Source organism: Lepisma saccharinum, chromosome 20 (assembly GCF_977018435.1).
Source record: "Lepisma saccharinum chromosome 20, izLepSacc3.1, whole genome shotgun sequence".
In the NCBI taxonomy this organism is placed as follows: domain Eukaryota; kingdom Metazoa; phylum Arthropoda; class Insecta; order Zygentoma; family Lepismatidae; genus Lepisma; species Lepisma saccharinum.
In genome coordinates, this window is record NC_139248.1 from 60,176,382 (window position 1) to 60,196,377 (window position 19,996).

Below are 19,996 nucleotides of genomic sequence, written 5' to 3' on the forward strand. Positions count from 1 at the left end.
TCTTGGACAGACCGCGTAGTGGACGACCCCGGACAGTCACGGATGAAGCAACAGCTACGGCAGTGTTGGCCTCCTTCTCGACGTCACCGCAGCGAAGCACACGTCGTATAGCAATGCAATGTGCTATGAGTCACAGTTCAGTGTACCAGGTAGTACAGAGGCACAAGTGGTATCCGTATAAGGTGAAAATGGAACAACACCTCTCCGAGGACAATCCAGATCGCCGCGTGCAGTTTTTCGAGTGGGCTATCGCGCAAGTACGACTAAATCCAAACGTCGCTATGCAGATACTCCATTCCGATGAAGCGAACTTCTACGTAAATGGGGAGGTGAATAGGCAAACATGCGCTAATGGTCGCCTGACAACCCCGCATGGACAGATCCCTCCAAAATACCCGGTGCAGGGAAGATTATGGTGTGGGAAGGCATATGGGGAACACGGATAATCGGTCCTTTTTTCATTCAAGGAAATTTAAATGCGGAACGATACCTGGGGATGTTACAGGAACAGATACTGCCAACACTGATGTCGGAAGATGGTACATTTCCCAGGTTTTTTCAACAAAATGGCACTTCCCCATTATGGCGTCCAGGTGCGTCAGTACCTGGACGAACAGTTTCCTGGGGTATGGATTGGTCGACGTGGGTTCGTTGAATAGCCTGCCCGATCACCAGACCTAACTCCAATGGACTTCTACCTTTGGGGACACGTTAATGCTGTGGTTTATGGTGTGAAAATTCGTGATCTTCGTCATCTGGAACAACGTACCATGGCTCCATTTGAGCAAATTTCACCAGATACCTTGTTCGGTGTCCACAGACCCACCTATCATTTTAAATAAAAAAGTTGAATTCAAGATGGCGGAACCAAGATGGCGGCCGTCCGCGTGACATACTCCAAAAGGTGTCCCCCTAGGCCTATTATGTATAGCTCATATGAAATTCCATGAAAATACATCACTGATACACTCTGTATATTGTGGAAAGTAATTTAGACAAAAAAAATATCAAATTTGAACATGGTAGCTACGTAGCAATTCTTTTCTTGTTCATAGCGCTTTAAAACTATTGGGAAAAGTTTAATTACTTTTACAATAGTATCGGAAATATTTATAAGAAAATGTGCATGGTGTCAAGACAAGATTTTTTCTTATTGAAGCACTCATGTTTTTCTAAACATTTATGTCTTTAATTTTTTGGGTGGGCAGAGGGCATTTTGGGTGGACGCATGCCCACCTTCGCTTACCCGTCGCGCCATCACTGCGATACAGTCTAATGTAGCCAGGACTTTTTATTTGACATTGGTCTAGACCAGAAGTCAACAAACTTGATGAGCTGACTAGAGACATACTTCATTCAAACTTAGAATGTTTCAGTCGGGCGATACGAACATACAACACACGTTTCTATTGTTCTACTCATATTGTGTATGATAGATATTTCAGCATTAAGGAACACATTTACGTCAATTGCATTGCGTGCCTAAGTAGAGAGTGGGTGCTGGGGGGCTAACCCCCCCCCCCCTTCAGGCAACTCCAGCGCAAGTTTGACAAAGGATTTTTTCCCAAGAAGAGTTGTTGGTTCTAATTGAGGCTATTGTCCGATCCGAACTTATTGTTTAACTTTGATCATTTATCTATTTTTGACAAATTTAGAAGTAGTACAAATACTCTGATTTATAAAATGTATTAATTTGAAATCAATATCGAAATTAACTTGTAATATTGTAAGCGAACCAAGAGTTCAATCTGGATGAAACTTGCGGAACTTTAAAGATAACACTTTCTTCTTTCCTTCCCATATCATAATTATTTTCCAACATATTTATAATAAAAATTGTGGTATGAGGGGTTACCCTTTCTAGACACATAGACACACAAATTTCAACCTCTCTTCCACGTAGAATACCCTGCACTGCATTTTGCACACTAACGATGCTCTGGCGCCTCGAACTGCATCCATGATAATTCTCTGCGAGACTCGTGTTGTGTCGTACCTGCATGTTTGTGATGGATTGACTTAACTAAATTTACATCACTTTTCTGCCACTTTTGGCTAATCGCGAAGATGAGGATGAAAGGCGTTAACTTGAAAGGGTGAAAGGTCAAACACAAACACGTAAGGGACGTTGACATTTGGGCATTCTGAAAAAGGGCCATCCCTTACACCCTCAGTATATTTGTGGATATCTTCCATCTAATCTTCCAACCATTCATCTTAATCTTCGTGATTAGCCAAAAGTGATACAAGAACAAAGAAGAATCAAATAATTCAATGAATCTATCTATTAATAATGAAACCAGTAATAGCAGTAATAAAAACAGCAAATAAATTAAATGTATAACGAGAGGCATAGCTCAACGAATCGATTAACAATTTCAAGAGGATATTATACTTTATAGATCAAATAGAACTTGTTCAGAAGCCATACAAATTGAATAATGAATTCGAGAACGACATATCGAGATTTCACTGTATTATTTTTACTGAAATATACATGAATGGCAAACAAAATATTTTGAGTAGTATGTGAATATTGTGTTTATTCTTTACTTTGTAGACACATGACGAACAACTTGCTGGACGAGCTTCCGAAGGCCTTATTCCACAACAACAGTCAACTGGTCTTGTTGTAAGTACAGTATTTGTTAGTGTTTTTACCTAACGTTTTTCAATCCAAGCAACGGAGTCACTTTATAAACATGGGTATTTTTAAAGTAAATAAATTATTCTGGGTGATAATGGATCTGGTTACCTTAATTTCCGTGGTACCCGATTTCCTGTGCCCCCAAAAAGTGCGTTGTAATATACCTAAGAAAATACCTTTAAAGGGTGTGTTTTTAATTTTCTGATTCCTAAAATTTATTCAGATTTGTTGACGGTACTGTTTATTTTTACCAAAGACTTGATTTAACACAATCCATTTTGGCACTCTTCCTTTCAAATTCTTTTATTCTAAATGTACATTCACTAGCAATAAAAATGGGACAATTAGATCCTATATACTAGCTTCCCTGCAATGCATTATCTGTGTTGCCTAACTCTACTAACTTCATTACCAACTTTTCAATTGCAAGTTATAATATCTCCCCATGGAGGGGAACAGGCATTTCAAGATCTAGTTGTCCCATTTTTATTGCCGGTGAGTGTACCTTAATTTGAAAAAATCTTAAGTATAGGAAAACTACTCGAATATATCAATAAATTAACTAATTAATTATTACTTTATAATTACTAATCAACAGTCCTGGAAATCATTATTTCTTAAAATGTCTGCTGCAAAGAACTTGCAATATTTTAAATAATATGTGAATCAGATTTTGTTAATATCTATTGTTGTTATACTTTTTGTTCTTACAGGAACCTCAGTAACAATAAAATACGTAGCCTTCCAGAAGGTATATTTAGATATCTGGAGAATCTGCAGGAACTGTGAGTAATATTTTAAATGTTATTAATGTCTACTATAAGTTGCAATTTATTTTCTTCTTGTGATACATTAGTTTAGCTTCATTCACTCTTCCAACCCTTTTCATTCCCGCTTTGTTCATGCCTTTGAAGTCATGACCAAGTGTTCCGGTGGGGGAAAACTTTCCAAACGTCTCCCCCTCCAAACAACCCTCTGAATAAGTAGGAACTGGCTCACTTTCTACTTGCAGCAGTGTCCTGATTTCTACTGTGCTGCCATCTGTCGTTTAGTTCGAGAAAGAACTGCACAATTGCAATTATGACGGTAGGAATGACTCCACATTGCACTGAAACCAGAAATGAGACATAAGACTTCGATAAAGTTGGTTTCGAGCACGTTTTATGCTTAGTTAGAACAACCGGGACTGGGATTGCTGTTCATAGTGAGACAGACAAGTAGCTAGAGTTTAAAGATATAACTGTGTCTAAAATGAAGATGCGCTGGTATCAATGTCTTTCAGGCAGAAATACTGCTTCTGTGGAGTTGCATTTTTTTGTTTTGCATACCATGTTATCACAAAATAATACAGGGTGGCCCATAAGTCAGTTGGCACTAGCAGTTAAGAGACGATCGTTTGAGTTGCCAACTGACTTATGGGACACCTGGTATTTCGAAAGCTAATTTTTGGAAGGATAGTGTTTCTATCTAACTCTATCTTGCTCGTTCTCTTTCTTACTTTCACCTCTCTCTCTCTCTCTTTCTCATTTTCTCATTCAAAAGTTTCTCTTTCCCTCTCTCCCTGTGTGTCCCTCTCTTCCATTCTCCCTGATCTTTCTCCTTCTTTCTCCCTGTTCTCTCTTTTTCTCTGGTTTCTCTCTCTTTCCTCCCTCCCTCCCTCTCTCTCGTTTTCTATTTTCGCTGATCAGTCTCTCTCCTCCCTCTTTCTCTCTCTTTGCTTTTTTAGGAAGTCGGGCATTTAGCTATCGAGCATTTTGGTGCTAGGTAATTTTGATGCCATACATTGTGCTGCCTGAGCATTTGGTGCAGACATTTTTCTAAGTACTAGTACTACTACTACTACTAACACCCTTTCATCTTTGACCCTTGATTATCTTTCAGTGACTGTTTATGCTAAATGACTTCCTCATCACATTGACGATGGCCAGTGAATACCTCTCACGGTGGGAAAAAATAGTTCATGATGCATTTTTGTATGCTCGTGCACCAGACGCGGACTAAGACTTGGTTCAATATGCTGGATTGCACTCATTTCTATAGAGACTATTGTAATACATAAGTTAAATACTAAATACGCTAAGTTCTTATAAATAACACAAGAAGGTGTTAATATATTAGGAAACCTCTACATTTATTTGTATCACTTTTTGACTGCTTTGCTGGCAATCGTCTTCATTTCACTGTACAGTAATCCGGCGATTAATCACAAATGTCTGGTGCACGAGGATGTTCGTTCACAAATTTCACAGTTTTATCATTTACATTGTGAGCCAGAGGTGAGAGGTGACTGTGCAATAGATAAAGGCATCAAATGTTAAGCACGATTGATTGATTGATTGATTTGGTATCTTTTACTCCGCTTTTCTGCCATTTTTGGCTAATCTCGGTGAGGATGAGTGATGACATGATGAAATTGATGAAGGTTCACTCACAAACACAAACGTCAAGCCTGGGATTCGAACCCGGGAGCCCTAGAGTTTAGCGCGCTGTGATTTATTTATTTATTTCCTTCAACAGAGAAATTATCTCCTTTTACAGAAGGTTGTCAAAAAAGAAAAACATAACATAATACAGCAAGACATAACACAGTAGAACACATACACAAATAGAATTCAATATACATTACTAAACTATACTATAGAATAATATAACACCCAATTAGAATTAGCAATTTACAAGCGCTTCACCCAACAATACAAAACAAGACATTTTTATTCATATGCAGTGATATATTGCTAAGTATAACACTAAATTTGATAATTTATGTCATAAACACTTGTCTCAATATTCTTCTGTACTCATTGATTGAGATACTAAAATCAAGATTAGATTGCAATCTATATATTTTGTTGTACGCAAAGGACATTCTTAATAATGGTGAATTGTTGAATCTTTCTGTTTTGGGAATATCATAAGACATCAATCGCAGCCTTAAGCCACATTTCCTTGCTTTGAAACATATATTTTGGAGAAAAGTAGGGTTATCTATGATGCCAGTCATTGTTTTGTACAGAAATATTTGTTGTGTTATTTCCCTTCTATTAATGAGACTTTCATAATTAAACTCATTAAGTAAGTCATTGTATGAAAAGTTATTATAATATGATGGTACATTATACTTTTTGTAATACAAATATCTTAAAAATCTGTTTTGAATTCTTTAAATTACCAACTCCTGGGATTTATAATATGTATACCAAACATTAGAACCATATTCAAGCTTACTGCTAACTAACGCATTATACAAGAGAGAAATACTGTTTACATTAGATAGATTCCTCGTATTTCTTATAAAAAAACCTAATGATCTAAATGCATTGATTACCATGTATGATATATTTTGTTAAACATCATATTACGATCCTTAATAAAGTTTATTCTTTCAAGCTCTTCTCCACAAATAAAATAGGAGATTTTTAGAGGTATTTATTTTACTTGATAACTCCATAAAAGAACACTTCTTAATATTAAATTTAAAGTCATCGTTTATACTCCACTCATATACCATATCTAAATATCTTTGAAATTTCCTAATGTCTCCATTATTATTGATTTGTTTATAAAGCTTTATGTCATCAGCATACATGAGACATTTAGAATATTCACTTTGTAATCGTAAATCATTTATAAACAACACAAAAAGTAGTGGTCCAAGATTCGATCCTTGTGGTACACCTGACTTCACAATATATTCAAACTACTTCGATTGTCTATAGGTTACATATTGTTTTCGACGATTAAGATGTGAGGCCATGAGAGCAGGAAAATCACTAGTCAACCCGAAACTTGAAAGTTTGCGTAATAACATATTGTGATTAATTGAATCAAAAACCTTAACAAAATCAAGATAGATCGTATGTATAGGTAATCGATTTTGAAATGCTGCATGAACATCTTGAACAAAATTCATTAAATTTGTTGTTGTTGACCTTCCAGGAATGAAACCATGTTGATTTATCATTGTGTAACATTTACTGTGATTCCAGATTCTTGTGTACAATACTTGTTCTAATATTTTGGGTGGCGCACAGAATATTACTACAGGTCCATAATTTTCTATTTTACAGTTGTCTCCTGAGTTAAAAATTTTTACAAACTCGAGTTGTTTTCCAGATATTCGGAAAAGTTTGATATTTTAGAACTAAATTGTATATAAAAAAGATTGGCTTCTTTAATATCTCTGCACATGCCTTTAGTAACTAGGGTGGGATTTTATCAGGACCACTAGCTCCCTTAGGTTTCAATTTCTTTACAGCATCAAAATATTCTTTATCAGTAATTACATGATTTGAGATAGAATATGATACATTCATTTTAACATCATCATGAATATCATATGAGCTTATATCTTTCGCATATACAGATTTGAAGAAAAACGCAAAACTATTTGCAACACTTTGACTTGTTTCTAATTTTCTATTTTCAAAACCAAGAGTCTGTTTAGTACAGTTATATCTCCCTCTTCTATTTTGTATAAAGTTTCAGAAAGATCTTGTATTATTTTTAATATTTTCTTTGGTCTCTTTAACATACCTAGAATAAGCCCCTTGTTTCATTGTTTTATTTATTTTTCTTGTTTCTTTATATAACATGTTATTTTCTTCAATGCATTTCATGCATTTCACAGTGTATTTCATACATTTCCTATGATACTTATTTAATTTTAATGTTTCTATAATCTCTTTTGCAAACCAACAGGAATATTTATTATTCCTGTAATTTTTTTTGGTATAGTTGAAACAAATACAAAGTATATTCTATCATAAAATAAATTAATAGCTGTTTCAACATCCTTTAATTTATGTAGAGAACTCCAATCTGTATCGCGCAGCATTTCATACAATTTTGGGAAATTAGCTTTACAAAAATTATGGTCCAATACCACTTCATTTTTGTATTATTTCCTCTCTTTCTTAGATTTAATTTCATAATTAGAGCTGGATGGTGTAGATCTTCTTTAACAAGGGGTAGATCCTTTTTACTTACTACCATGGTACTATCATCATTATTTAGTACTAAATCTAATGTTCTATTTTTAACATTTCTAACATCATTAATAGAGTGTATGGAGTGCAAATCCAAAAAAATTATCTAATGCTCTATAACAAAGCCTCCTTTTTGAAGTTCGTATGAAGAATCAGTTATTAATGGGATATTGAAATCCCCAGCAATTATTACAATACTACCTTGAAATTCTTCGATATTTTCAAAGAAATCATAAAATGCTGTGTAGTTATCAATACCACTGTTTGGTGTGAAATATACGGTAACTATATAATAAACTACATTTTTTTTAAATTTGCTGTGACACATAAAGCATCAAAATTATTGTCTAGAATAATATTCTCAGACACAATATTTTGCATAATTGACTCCACCACCTCTATTCGGATCTAACCTATCATGACGATAAATTCTATAACTATCAGTAAATAACTCATTGCTATATACACCTTTTATGTAGCCAAGTTTCAATAATAATAACTATATCATATTCATTTGCAATATTATTTACATAAAATTCTTGTATCTTTGTGTTGAGCCCTTTTAAATTTTGATAGTAAATTGTGACATCCTCAGAATTCGCCATTACATTAACTTCTCCACGTCTTCAATTGTTTTCAGTAATATTATATTTTGATCATCTTGATTTTTATTTAGTTTGATATTCCCTGCATAAATAAGCATAGTTCTTAGCATTTCTAATTTGTCTGGCCTGACTGAATATACGCTTTCTATAGGTAGTTAAGGATTGATTAATATACACCATGTCATTACTTGAGTAACCCAAGTGAGAAGTATTTAAATTTCTTTTTACTTTTCTTTTCTGAATAAACATATCTTTGTCAATACAACGAACAAATTTGACAACTATCCCACTTGACTTTTGATGGGGAATTTTTTTAGCGACTGACAAACATCTATCATGTCCTTTGTAATATTAAAATCTAAGGCTGTCCCTATATTTGCTACAACGTCAAAGGTATTTTCATTTGGTTGCTCAGGAGCATCTTGAATTTCTAGGGTATTTCGCCTTCCATATTGGTCCAGTTCATCCAGATCCATCTTGAAGTTGTTTCCTTAATGAGATATTTTCTTGTGTTAACTGTTCAATTTTAGAAACACACGTAATAAGTTTTTCATTTTGTTTCTTCATTAATTCTACGTTCTCTTCTAATTTCTGATGAACATTATCTAAGGATTTACCAAGTTCGCGCTCGGTATCAATATTTGATTTTTTTTAAGTTCATAAATTCTTTTTTCAAATCTCGGATCAGTTTGTAAATATCATCGAGAGTTGGCAACTCTGTCTGCACAGTTTCTAGGTGTTGACTACCTTTTTGCTACAAGGTTTACAACGCAATGTTTGCCCTGTAGATTTCATGTATTCGACATCAGTTTCTTTTAATTGGGAGCATTTTAGTGACATAATTTCACACATTCAATACATTGAACTTTCACTTCCTGTCTTGACACAGCTTTAGTACATTCGACACAAGAACTCATTGTGATATCTCGAACGACTAGCGACACATAAATCTTTTTGTGACTGGCAATACTGTTTGTTTACATTCTGCGTATCTTATCGCAAAGGCAAATATTCACTGAATTGTTGGCTTAACTCATCATTATAATGAATAGATTATATTCAGTGTGCATTAGTAATACTTACTGTTCTCTGTATCTTACTTTTGTCGCCATCACTCACTTCAAACTAGATATATTCACACAAAATGCAGGAGCACCAAAGCCACTTGACTTCATTCGTCCATCACCACAGACTATAATACACAATATTTCATGAGGATCGAAATTATTATTCCAAAAACGAAAGAAATTAAGTTTGCTATACTATCAATGTTGTACAAAAGTACAGCATTCTTCACTTCCGGGCTAATGACAGCATTAGCCACTGCGCACCGAAACCTTTGCCGGAAACATGCCTGCGGGCGTGATTTCGCGCAATGAACTGTAGGGGAAGTTGCAAATGTTATATCATCTGTAATTGATCACTGATTGTGTGATAAATAACCAAAATGCTCAGGCAGCGGAACGTGAAAAAAAATTACTTACCACCAAAAAGTTCTGGCACCAAAATGTACCAAGTCCGATTTTCCCTTTGTTTCTCTCTGATCTTCATCTTTCTATCTGTCTCCCTCTCTCTCTCTCTTCTCAACGATCATTCTCTCTCTTCTCAATGATCATTCTCTCTCTCTCCTCTATATTTCTCCCAGTTCTCTCTCCGTCTCTCATTCATTTTTCGCTGCCCAGTGTCTCTCACTGTTTCTCTGCCTCTTCCTTTCTACCTGATCTTTGACGTCTTTTCTCCATGTTCTCTATCTATCTCTTGCTCTCTCTTTGATATTGAAAAACTTTCATACTAAGTTTCCTTAACTACATTACTTCTTCAGACATAGCGAACGGATAATAGATTCATTATTTTTTTAAAGATTTAGTGACAAGTCATATATTTTGCTATAATACAGTAACTGCAGAGTCAATCCATTAATGGCACTTCTGTTTTTCGAGGCCTAGTGGCATCGAAATGAGTTGTCGAACAGAAAAGCGTTCTTTTTTGTCTTAGTGGCCTGTATGCGCTGTGAGAGTTTGTGCGCTGACTCTCTGTAACCTACATGTTGTTTACATTATGTACAAATATTTAGACACAGAGAAAGAAATGTTCTCCGTGTTTCACAAAGCGATGTCATTATCTTTGTTTCCACTGCAGGGACCTGAGGGCAAATTCCATGGAAATGATAGACCCAGAAGTTTTCACTCATCTCAGTAATCTAGAGATACTGTAAGTATAAATATTTATTTTTGCCTTAATGTTCACTTAGCACTTAGTGCTTCGTATTTCAAGTTGAGTGTCGACATGTCAACCTGTGAGAACTTTATACGTACATTTCGCTTGGAATAATACGTTCTTGGTCAATAACTTGATTTTAACGTCATCTTTGACCCACGGCACACATAGTTTCACTACATGTATTTGGGGTTAAGGAACGTTGTTTATTATGAGTTCATCGTATTCTATAAATAGATCTTCAAACCTTACACAATCTCGAAAACCCAAGGAATGCAAGATTCCTTGGTCTCTCGTCTTGGTTCATCGCTTTTGATGTTGGTAGCTATTGCATGGGTTAGTGCCTGCATAAATTCCATTCCCAGGGTGTTTGTTCTTGAGTTCTTCCATCTCACAAACTCCGTCTTCAAATAGACATGATGTTTTGCCACAGATGACGAAAGTCGAACAGCGATAGGCCTCTCCAATGACGTAGTGGTAATGTCCTTGACTTGTAATCAAGGGGTCCATGGTTCGATGCCCGGTGGAGGTTCGGATCGCACTTTAAACTGTAGGTCCAGTCCCAATTAGCCTATCAGTACCCTTAAAATAAAATTCAAATTCGTGCAGCGAGGACGTAGATTTGAACGATGATGTATTATATAAGGTGATATTAAATTTCGTCACCAAAGGACAACTTCGATGTTATTGCACATAGCAAAAAGTGGAAAGATGGAAAAGTTGTTGGAAATATGCGGGTTTCAATCTAAAGTGATCGATATTTCACCGTTTAGACTTTACACTGGTACGAACCTTAACGATAGCCGAAAGTGTTATGTTGCCATATGCTTTGTCCGGAATACCGTACGCCATCGCAATACCGTCTACATTAGAATTGTTACTCTTCGATAGCATCCTCTGAAAACTCAATATGCTGACCAAGGCAGAATTTATTTTATTTTAAAACATACACTAAACGTTACGTTTCAACTTTCAAGCAAGGTCTCAAAACTCTGTACCAAATACAACTGATATAAGGTACAAAACAGGAGAATATATATATATATATATATATATATATATATATATATACACACACACAAAGATCACTCCCCTCCAGACACAAGATTATTAGAAAGTTGTTTATCTGGAACATGGAAACAGCTGGAAAAGAATGGCTACGAGAAGGAAGATAGACTGGACATAAACAGAAGAAGGAAGAAAAGTGGCAAGGGAGAAGAGGAAGAGAAAGGAAAAGAGAGGTGGTTTAGAATAAGAAGTATGGGGAAGACCACATAAAAGATATGCAAAGTGCTTAGGATTAAAACTTACAGGAAGGGAGGGCGAAGAATCTTAAGAATAGAGAATAAGAAAAAGGAAAACAGAGAAGAGGAACGGATTATCTGCAAAGTGAAATGTAAAGAATGTCAGAGTGTGTACATAGGAGAAACAAAAGTGAGGATGAAAGACAGGTGGAAAGAAAATAGGGACGATGTACAACTTAAGAGAGAGAGAAATGCGATATTTAAGCACACGAGAGAAACTGGACATGACATAGAGTGGGATGACGCTAAGCAGATAGGAAGGGAGAAGAGAGAACTAGTGAGAAAATGGAAGCAGGCCAAGGAAAATAGAGAAGAAAGGGGAAGATGACACGATGGACTGGAATGGGGTCTGAACATAAACAAAGAATGGAAGAAGGTGTTAGAAAGAGTAGAAAGAACAAGAGCGAAGTAGGAGAAAAGAAGGAAGGGGAATGGAGAAAGCAAGGATAAGGAAAAGAGTGTGACATTATCAAGTCCAACCACGTACCAGATGAAAAGAAATGTTTATCTAAATCGCCTGTCAGGTGAAACAACAGTTGACAGGAGAAGGCTACCTGCTGGAAGAGCTGGCAAGGAATGTTCCAGATAAACAACTTTCTAATAATCTTGTGTCTGGAGGGAAGTGATTTTTGTGTATATAAATATCTTCCTGTTTTGTACCTTATTTAATCTGTATTTGATACAGAGTCTGAAGAAGACCTTGCTAGAAGGTTGAAACGTAACGTTTAGTGTATGTATTAAAATAAAATAAATTCTGCCTTGGTGAGCATATTGAGATTTTGGTTATCATGGAAACAAGGCTTAATGGTGTTTGCATCCTCTGTTGTTCCCTGACTGAAGCAGACATCGATGATTACCAGATGTCCATGTCTAAGTGTTTTGCCTTGTCAAGGGATCGAACGGGGGGGGGGGGGGGGTTCATACACGATAACTTGCCTCTAGTTATTTCCTCTCTCTTATCTATATATTGTACTACTTTTATGTTTTCTGCTTTATAAGTTTCAATTTTAAACGTTATTCTTTTGTTCTCTTTCGCTGTCAAGTTTGTTCTATTTCTACTTATCTACCTCACGCACGCGCACATTTTTACTTCTTCCATTCAATAACTTTTTCCTTTCTATATCTTCCTTCCATTCTTTTCCTATCCTTTGTCTTTCATTCTGTTGTCAATTCTTTCTACATCTCTCTCACTCTCTCATGTTTACTTTCTTTCTTGTATTCCTTCTCCTCCATCCATCTCGGGTTTTCTTTCTTGCATTATTTCTCTTTCTCTCTCTCTATCTTGTTTCCATTCTTTATCCCTCTCTCGCCTTATTTCCTTTCGTTCTTTACTTCTATATCTTTCTCTCTCTCGATTTTTCTTTCTTCCATTATATCTATTTCTTTCTTTCTTTTTCCATTCTTTATCCCATTTCTCTTTCTTCAATTTATTCTCACACCACCCTCTCTTTCACGAGCGAGCTCTCTTGATTCTATTTCTCTCTCTTTCTCTCTCTCTCTCGCTCTCTCTCTCTCTCTCTCTCTCGCTCTCTCTCTCTCTCTCTCTCTCTCTCTCTCTCCGTATCGATTTTTCTTTCTCCTATTCTTTTTTTTCCGTCCCATCTTTACAACTCTGGCGACACCAATCCACCCATACAACGGATAATGAAATGAAGAAATCTTGCTCAAATGTCTTATTGTGTTTAGCACTGCTCATACGTTATTAATAGCGTGATGGTGTAAAGAAAACGTCGTCGCTTTGTAATCGAGAGGTCTCAGGTTTGATACCCTGCCTGTAGTTCAGGTTCAGTCCTGATTATATTAGTTTTGCAGCTCAAAGCTCAATAACGTCAGGTGTATAGAACTGCAATGCAATCACAGAAATCGAGTCCTTTACAGTATAGTACAACACAAAAAACTTGACTTAACATAGCATGTTAGAGATCGGAATATGAAACCTTTTCATTTATATTTGTAAGCGAGAGCGCTGAGTTATACAATTCTACAACTTCTTCGTTGGCAGTATTGAAGGCTATACTTACAGGGTGAAGGTATTATATATTTATAATGATCTTCAAAATAATATATTTGTATTTACTGGCGATGCATCCGCTGATTCGCCCGCTGAGATGAATAATACGTACAGCGCCATCTCTTCAGGACTTTTGTCTGTAGTGCAAGTATTTTCTTGTCCCTAGATCCCTTTTCTTTTCGCCCTTGAGGTTGAATTTCGGGAAATTATGCGATATCGCCCGAACACCTCTCACTCGTTTATTTCGTTAATTTTAGCATTGATACTTACCTCTTCTGCATTCCGGAAGATTCTTTAAGGTGAAGTTATGCCTTTTTCCATAAAATAGTGTCAACTTTTCATATTACGAGTCATTATTTGTCTTCCTTGTTCCGCTTGGGTAACAGACAATATGGCGTGCACTCGTCATGGATCATTGCGCGTCGTGCTTGTGTTTTGTTGATTTGGAGTAGGTATTCAGTGTTTCATCCTTCTTCACCGAAAAATACCTACTTTCGTGTTCATTATGTCATCACAAACCAAGGACGGATAGCCCCAAAAAACCATTCATGATAGCCCCACAAACCATTGACGGATAGCCTCAAAAAACATTCACGATAGCCCCCTGTGCATAGCACCACACCATGAAGGCATATAGGGGTGTGGGGGTAACGCCCCACACTTTCTTGATCCGGTCGTGAGTGGGGGTGATGTGATCAGCATCACGCCCCTGACCGCCTTTATCCCCCAGGTACCCATGTTATTCGACGGTGGGTGGGCGCCGGGGCCTCTTCCATCGTTAGAAAAGTTCCCGGATTTGAACCGGCCGGGGATCGAACCCGGGACCTTTAGCATGGTAGTCAGACACGTTACCGACATATATATATTACATAGCTCTATGCATATGTAATTTTTAATATTTTGTAATATCACAGCAGTTTTTCGAATGAATAGGAAAATTTGAAAAAAAAAATCATCCTCACGGCTGCCAAAGGTCCAGTTGAGCCTTAAGCTACTCATGTGATAACCATACAGCCTGAATGGAGCATGGAAAAGATAAACCAGGGCAGCCAGATGCAACAAAGAATCTATTCAGATGTTCTATTTCAGAGCAAAATTGTGATTTACGATTTTCCATGTGGGCACATGCTCAGTATCTGAGTACATATTGCATGCAGGTTCTGACAAAATTCTAGCTGGCAGTGTTATGGCACTAAAGCGTAACTTTTCAACTTTGCCCATAAAATCATTAAGTGTTGCCATGACTGTTATTGGTAGCCAACTCAGACTAGAATGGCGCCAATCAGACAAATGCAAATTATGGCCCTGCGACAATTTCTTATCTCCCTTTCTCTCCAAAACTGGCATTCTGAAATAAAAAATAAAAAAAAAACTTGGCCTTAGCCCCACGGACCATTTCCGGCAAGGTTAGGTTAGATTGGGTTAGGTTAGGTGGCATAGTTTAAAAAAAAAGAAAAAAAATCTCGTAAAAAAAAAAGGCACGTTTGGAAACACCGCGTGACTTTCGACGCTCGAGCCATCTGTAGGTACATAATGGAAACAACGGCATAATGTTGTCGCTTTATAGAAAATGCAAGTTCCTTACATAACAAGTGATTATTTCTTGTTCTACAGCATTCTATGGTGAAGTTTTCAGTTTCCGCGAAAGAAAATACCTCCAAGAACTTCGACAATGCTACAGAAACTGATTTCAGTAAGTAGTTTCTCCTGTAAATTTGAAGACATCTGTTCGGGCGATATCGCATATTTACCGAATTTCGGACAATCTCGGTGACGACTCCTCCATACGTGGTCGGTTCCTTGTTCCCCAACCGCGATCGCGTTGCAGAGGGTGAGATATTGGAGAGAGGAGACGGCCCAAGACTTGGTGGTGCTGGCGCTGTGGTTGCCCTGAGGTCTCCTTCAGCGACGCTCGCTAACTCTGCCTCGCGACCGAAAGACGGTGAAGGCTTGCAGATATCGGCGGCTCTTGGCTCCTTTAAACGATTCTCAGTAACTGCCCCTTTCCGACAATTCTTGAGGTTTTTATTCGCCTTTGGCGGCGTCACGTTTTGCTGATTTATCGTTCCGGATCGGCGGCTCTTTATTGTTTATTTCAACCGTCGGACCCTGCAGTGAATTAGGAATGTTGTGCGTTTCCTACGTCACTGCTGATCTGCAGTGGAATGTTATTTGTTACGCCTTACCAGAGATGTCCATCCTCAGAAGGGCGGGCCTCAGACTCAGCCTCCAAGAGCGTTGTGATGCTGAGGCCGAAGCCGAGATGGAGTTCGGAAATTGAGGCCGTGTGAGGATGGAGGCCAACCTTCAGCTCGGAGGCCGAGATGTAGTTCGGAGGCTGAGGCCGTCCTTGAGCTCGCAGGGCGGGCCTTGTGAGGTCGAAGTCAAATGGACATCTGTGCACCTGACCGAGTTCCGATGGACGGCTTGGCAATTAGGGTTGTTCAGAGGGGTGTTCACAGGGGGTGTGGACTATGACGTAGAGTGCGCCATCGAGATTTTGAGGGCGGTTTCCCTTTCAAATAATATACAATTCAACATTTACATATTGTGTTACCAAAATGCGTGTTTCGCGTTTAACTAAAGTTTTATACTACAGTTGCATTACAAGACATGAACGGTATTCTCAATTGATTAGAAATTCCTTCGCATTTCTAACATTTTGTCGCAGGGCAATTTTACTTTAACAAGTGACATTTGCACTGAAGATGGAATCCCCGTAATTATTGCTATGGATTACTAAAATAATTATATTTACCCTAAGCAGAGGGGGCGAATCTTTGAAGGAGGAACCGTATTAAATTCTCACCATTAGCTTAGGAATTTCTAGGTAAGAGTTCTGTAATGTCTCGTGAAACAATAATGGAATCGGTCACACGGCTGCAGCATGTTATTTGGTTTGCCCAGGTTGAATTTTCTATCTTACGTTGTGTAGTAACAATTTGTGTTAAATACTCATATTGTCGGTTTTATAAATCTCATAAATTATATTCTCTATTCCCAAACACTGTTAATATGCATATTTGTATTATTCAATTTATTACATTTAACCAATCAATGTGTTAGCTTTCCGTTATTTCGAAAATTGAAAAATTAAAGAAATATGTACAGTTTAACATGGTATTGTATTCAAATAAACATCAATTATTACTTTTTTATCCAAACTATTTGGGGGGGATTGTGATGAACGATTTTGGGGAGGTAATGCATCCACGGTCTTGGGGTGATAGGCATCCCTGTTTAGGGAGGAGGAGCAGATCAAGTATAGTGTTCAGTAAAGCTGAGAACAAAGTTACTTTCAGTAGACACGCTGTCGTAATTAATTACTTTTTGGGGATTATGAATGGTTTGAGGGGACGAATGACATTATTTGGGCTTGGGGAGATGGACACCCCTGGTTGTTCTGATGTCTCCCTTGTTTTCTTTACAATATATATCAAGATAAAACTAAGTAAATACATAGAACTCTGCTATATAATATGTAGTAATGTAACTCATATTAAACTTCACTTAACGTAGAATTGAGATACTTGACTGCGCGTTAAATTTCTTCACAAAATAAGCCTTTACGTACACCTTTTAATACCTAAATAACTGCCTTAAGACCCTTTGTTTCCACTGCCAGCCACTACCGTAGAAAATGACTGTGCCACCTCCGTTTTTAAAGTATGAATTAATGTAATTGCAATGATTGAGTTTTAAAAAATATTTGTATGTTGCACGCAACTGTAACTTATACGTAATCATTATCTATTTGTAACAGGTGGTTAGGACTATTATTAAAGTTCTCCTCCTCAGAGCCCTCTGGAGCCTGTTCAAAGCATTGGATTGCGGTGAAACTTTGTATACAGGCTATGGAGAACATGGGGAAGCGAATGCTGACGAAAAGAAAAATAGTTCGAATTTTCACCACCAGGTGGAAATGTGGCGCTGAAATGTGCACAGTGAACAACATCCTGCCCGACGCTTCAGTATGGTAACTTACGTTGAGGGCGTGCACTGCCTTCTGCACTGACATGAACTAGAAATAAAATGTTACATGTCCGATTTCTGGATATTCCACCTGGTGGTGAAAATGTGAACTATTTTTTCGTCAGAATTCGCTTCTCTATGGTCTCCAAAGCCTCTATGCTAAGATTCACCACAATCGATGCTTCAAAAGGCCCTGAGTGGAGGAAGTTTAATTATGGTCACCCTGTATGTGTATGTATTAAAGAAAATATATGTTGCGTCTCGTTTTTTGTAAATTAACGGACAGATTGTTAAATTTTAACTCTAGAATATTGTAAATTTTACGGTAATTTAACACTGTACGGAAGGTTTCTAAACACGTCATTCGGACGCTTTCTATGTACTGGGAAAGGTGTTACTAATGCTTATTCATTTTATTACAGGTACCTGAGTGGTAATCGCCTAAAATTCTTGAAATATGGGGACTTGCCCCCACTGCTACGGCTGAAGTCTTTATCGCTTACAAACAACGAGATCTCCACCATCGAATCAGGAGCCTTCGAGATGCTGAGTAACCTGCGGCACTTGTAAGTCATCTTGAACAGTATTATAATAAGCAAATGTTGTATCCAATGTTTCTAGATTTACCTTTGTAAGTCTAGTGCAGTATTGAGCAATTAGTGTTACTTGTGGAGTCCAGCGAGCGTACCGCCTGGACGCTGCACGAACGCGACCGACGAAGCCTCCTGTCCCCCTCGCTCCCTTCTATCCGCCCCGATTGCAACGCCACAGTGCCTCTGCTCGGCAGTTCACACGTGCCTACGAGAGCCCGCTCTCACAAATAAGGCGAGTTGCCCAGATTGGTTCAGTGTGTTCAAAATGGAAAGGAAAGAATCGTGAATATCTAAAAATCAACCATGCGAACCACAACACTTCTGTCTCGGAAGTCTGTGGAGAAAGGCCGCGCATAGCGGGTGCAAGGGGAGAAAGCGAACGGGCGATGCTGCTACAGCTAGTAGTTGCAGCCGCGTTTCCCCCTACATGCACTCACTTTCCCCTCTCACGCGTTCATTGGTCAATCCCTCTTAAGTCAGTGCTTGCGCAGATGATCTGCTTTCGTTCGCGTGCTGTACAGATTACGGCAACAGACTGTAGGTTATTGCATTGAGTTTGCACCAGGCCTCACTGTTGCAGTAGAGTTACTGTCTGGCTGCCTTAGCTCAGACCATGGACGGAAGTGCGCATGCGCCAACTGGACGAGTTCATTGGCAAAATAGGGGTGACGGCACTTTGGTGAGGAAGGGGTTCCGTGGAAATGGTCTGCTGTGGATACAACAATGAAGTTTCAAACGTAGAAACATCGCCGCTAAAATATTTACGTAGAGATGTTTACGAATTATGTAAGGGTATAGAATGAAAAAAATAGCTATCCATATACTATATAAGCACACAATATTCAGGAAAGTATGCATCACGTCATATTAAAGATAAACTTATTTGTAAACCAGTAACTTTTTTTTTTGGATTATTCAATTAAATTGATCTCCTTAGTAAATATTATAATTAGCACAAATGTACACAGCAGTAATCAGGATAGTATTCACTAATAATAGTATTACTATTATTACACATAGTATTGTGAATGTAATAAAGAAAATGTAGTAACTGAATGGTTTGTGGCATTGTGTATTATATCGAGGGCGTTTTGCAGAATGTGCAACAGAGACCAAAACGACACAGTTTTATTTGATCCACTTCGAAACATTTTTTTACGAATTGTAAGAGACATCACAAACACGACACAGCAAGAAGTAATAATCACAACAAGAGAACCCATACAAGCAAAATGCCATAGTGAGGTTTGGTGTGTTCTACCTTATTCCCCTCTCGCGTTTGAAATCGTACTTTCCACCTACTTTCATTTCCCTTGGCCGGACTCATCGCTTTGTAATCAAGAGGTCCTGGGTTTCATACCCGCTGGAGTCACACAAAGGTTCGGATCTCATCTAGTCCCTATTATCCTATCTGTGCAAAAAGTGGACTTCAAACTGAAAGTTTTGTGTTTGCAGGACGCAACTGTGTAACTCTCTTTCCCTACATACATATCTTTATAGCTGGAAATCCTTGTGTTAATTTGTTGCTATGGTTACCGATTTTCATAATTGGTTACAATAATAGAACTAGTCCTCCAGAAAATATGCAACTGTGAACATATTACGTATAATTATGACTTCTCCAGTTTGCTTTCCCAATCATTCACTTTTGGGCGTTTAGTT

The 19,996-nt window shown here is 37.7% G+C and overlaps 1 protein-coding gene across 1 annotated transcript in view; it reads left to right on the forward strand.

Moving 5' to 3' along the window:
* LOC146003487 (uncharacterized) overlaps nucleotides 1-19,996 on the forward strand; it is a 328,072-nt gene that overhangs the window by 206,120 nt on the left and 101,956 nt on the right. Inside the window, exons 7-10 of the mRNA XM_083141777.1 lie at nucleotides 2,561-2,632; nucleotides 3,361-3,432; nucleotides 10,377-10,448; nucleotides 18,164-18,307. Of these exons, the coding sequence (XP_082997903.1) occupies nucleotides 2,561-2,632; nucleotides 3,361-3,432; nucleotides 10,377-10,448; nucleotides 18,164-18,307 (360 nt within the window). The remainder of the gene's footprint in view (nucleotides 1-2,560; nucleotides 2,633-3,360; nucleotides 3,433-10,376; nucleotides 10,449-18,163; nucleotides 18,308-19,996) is intronic.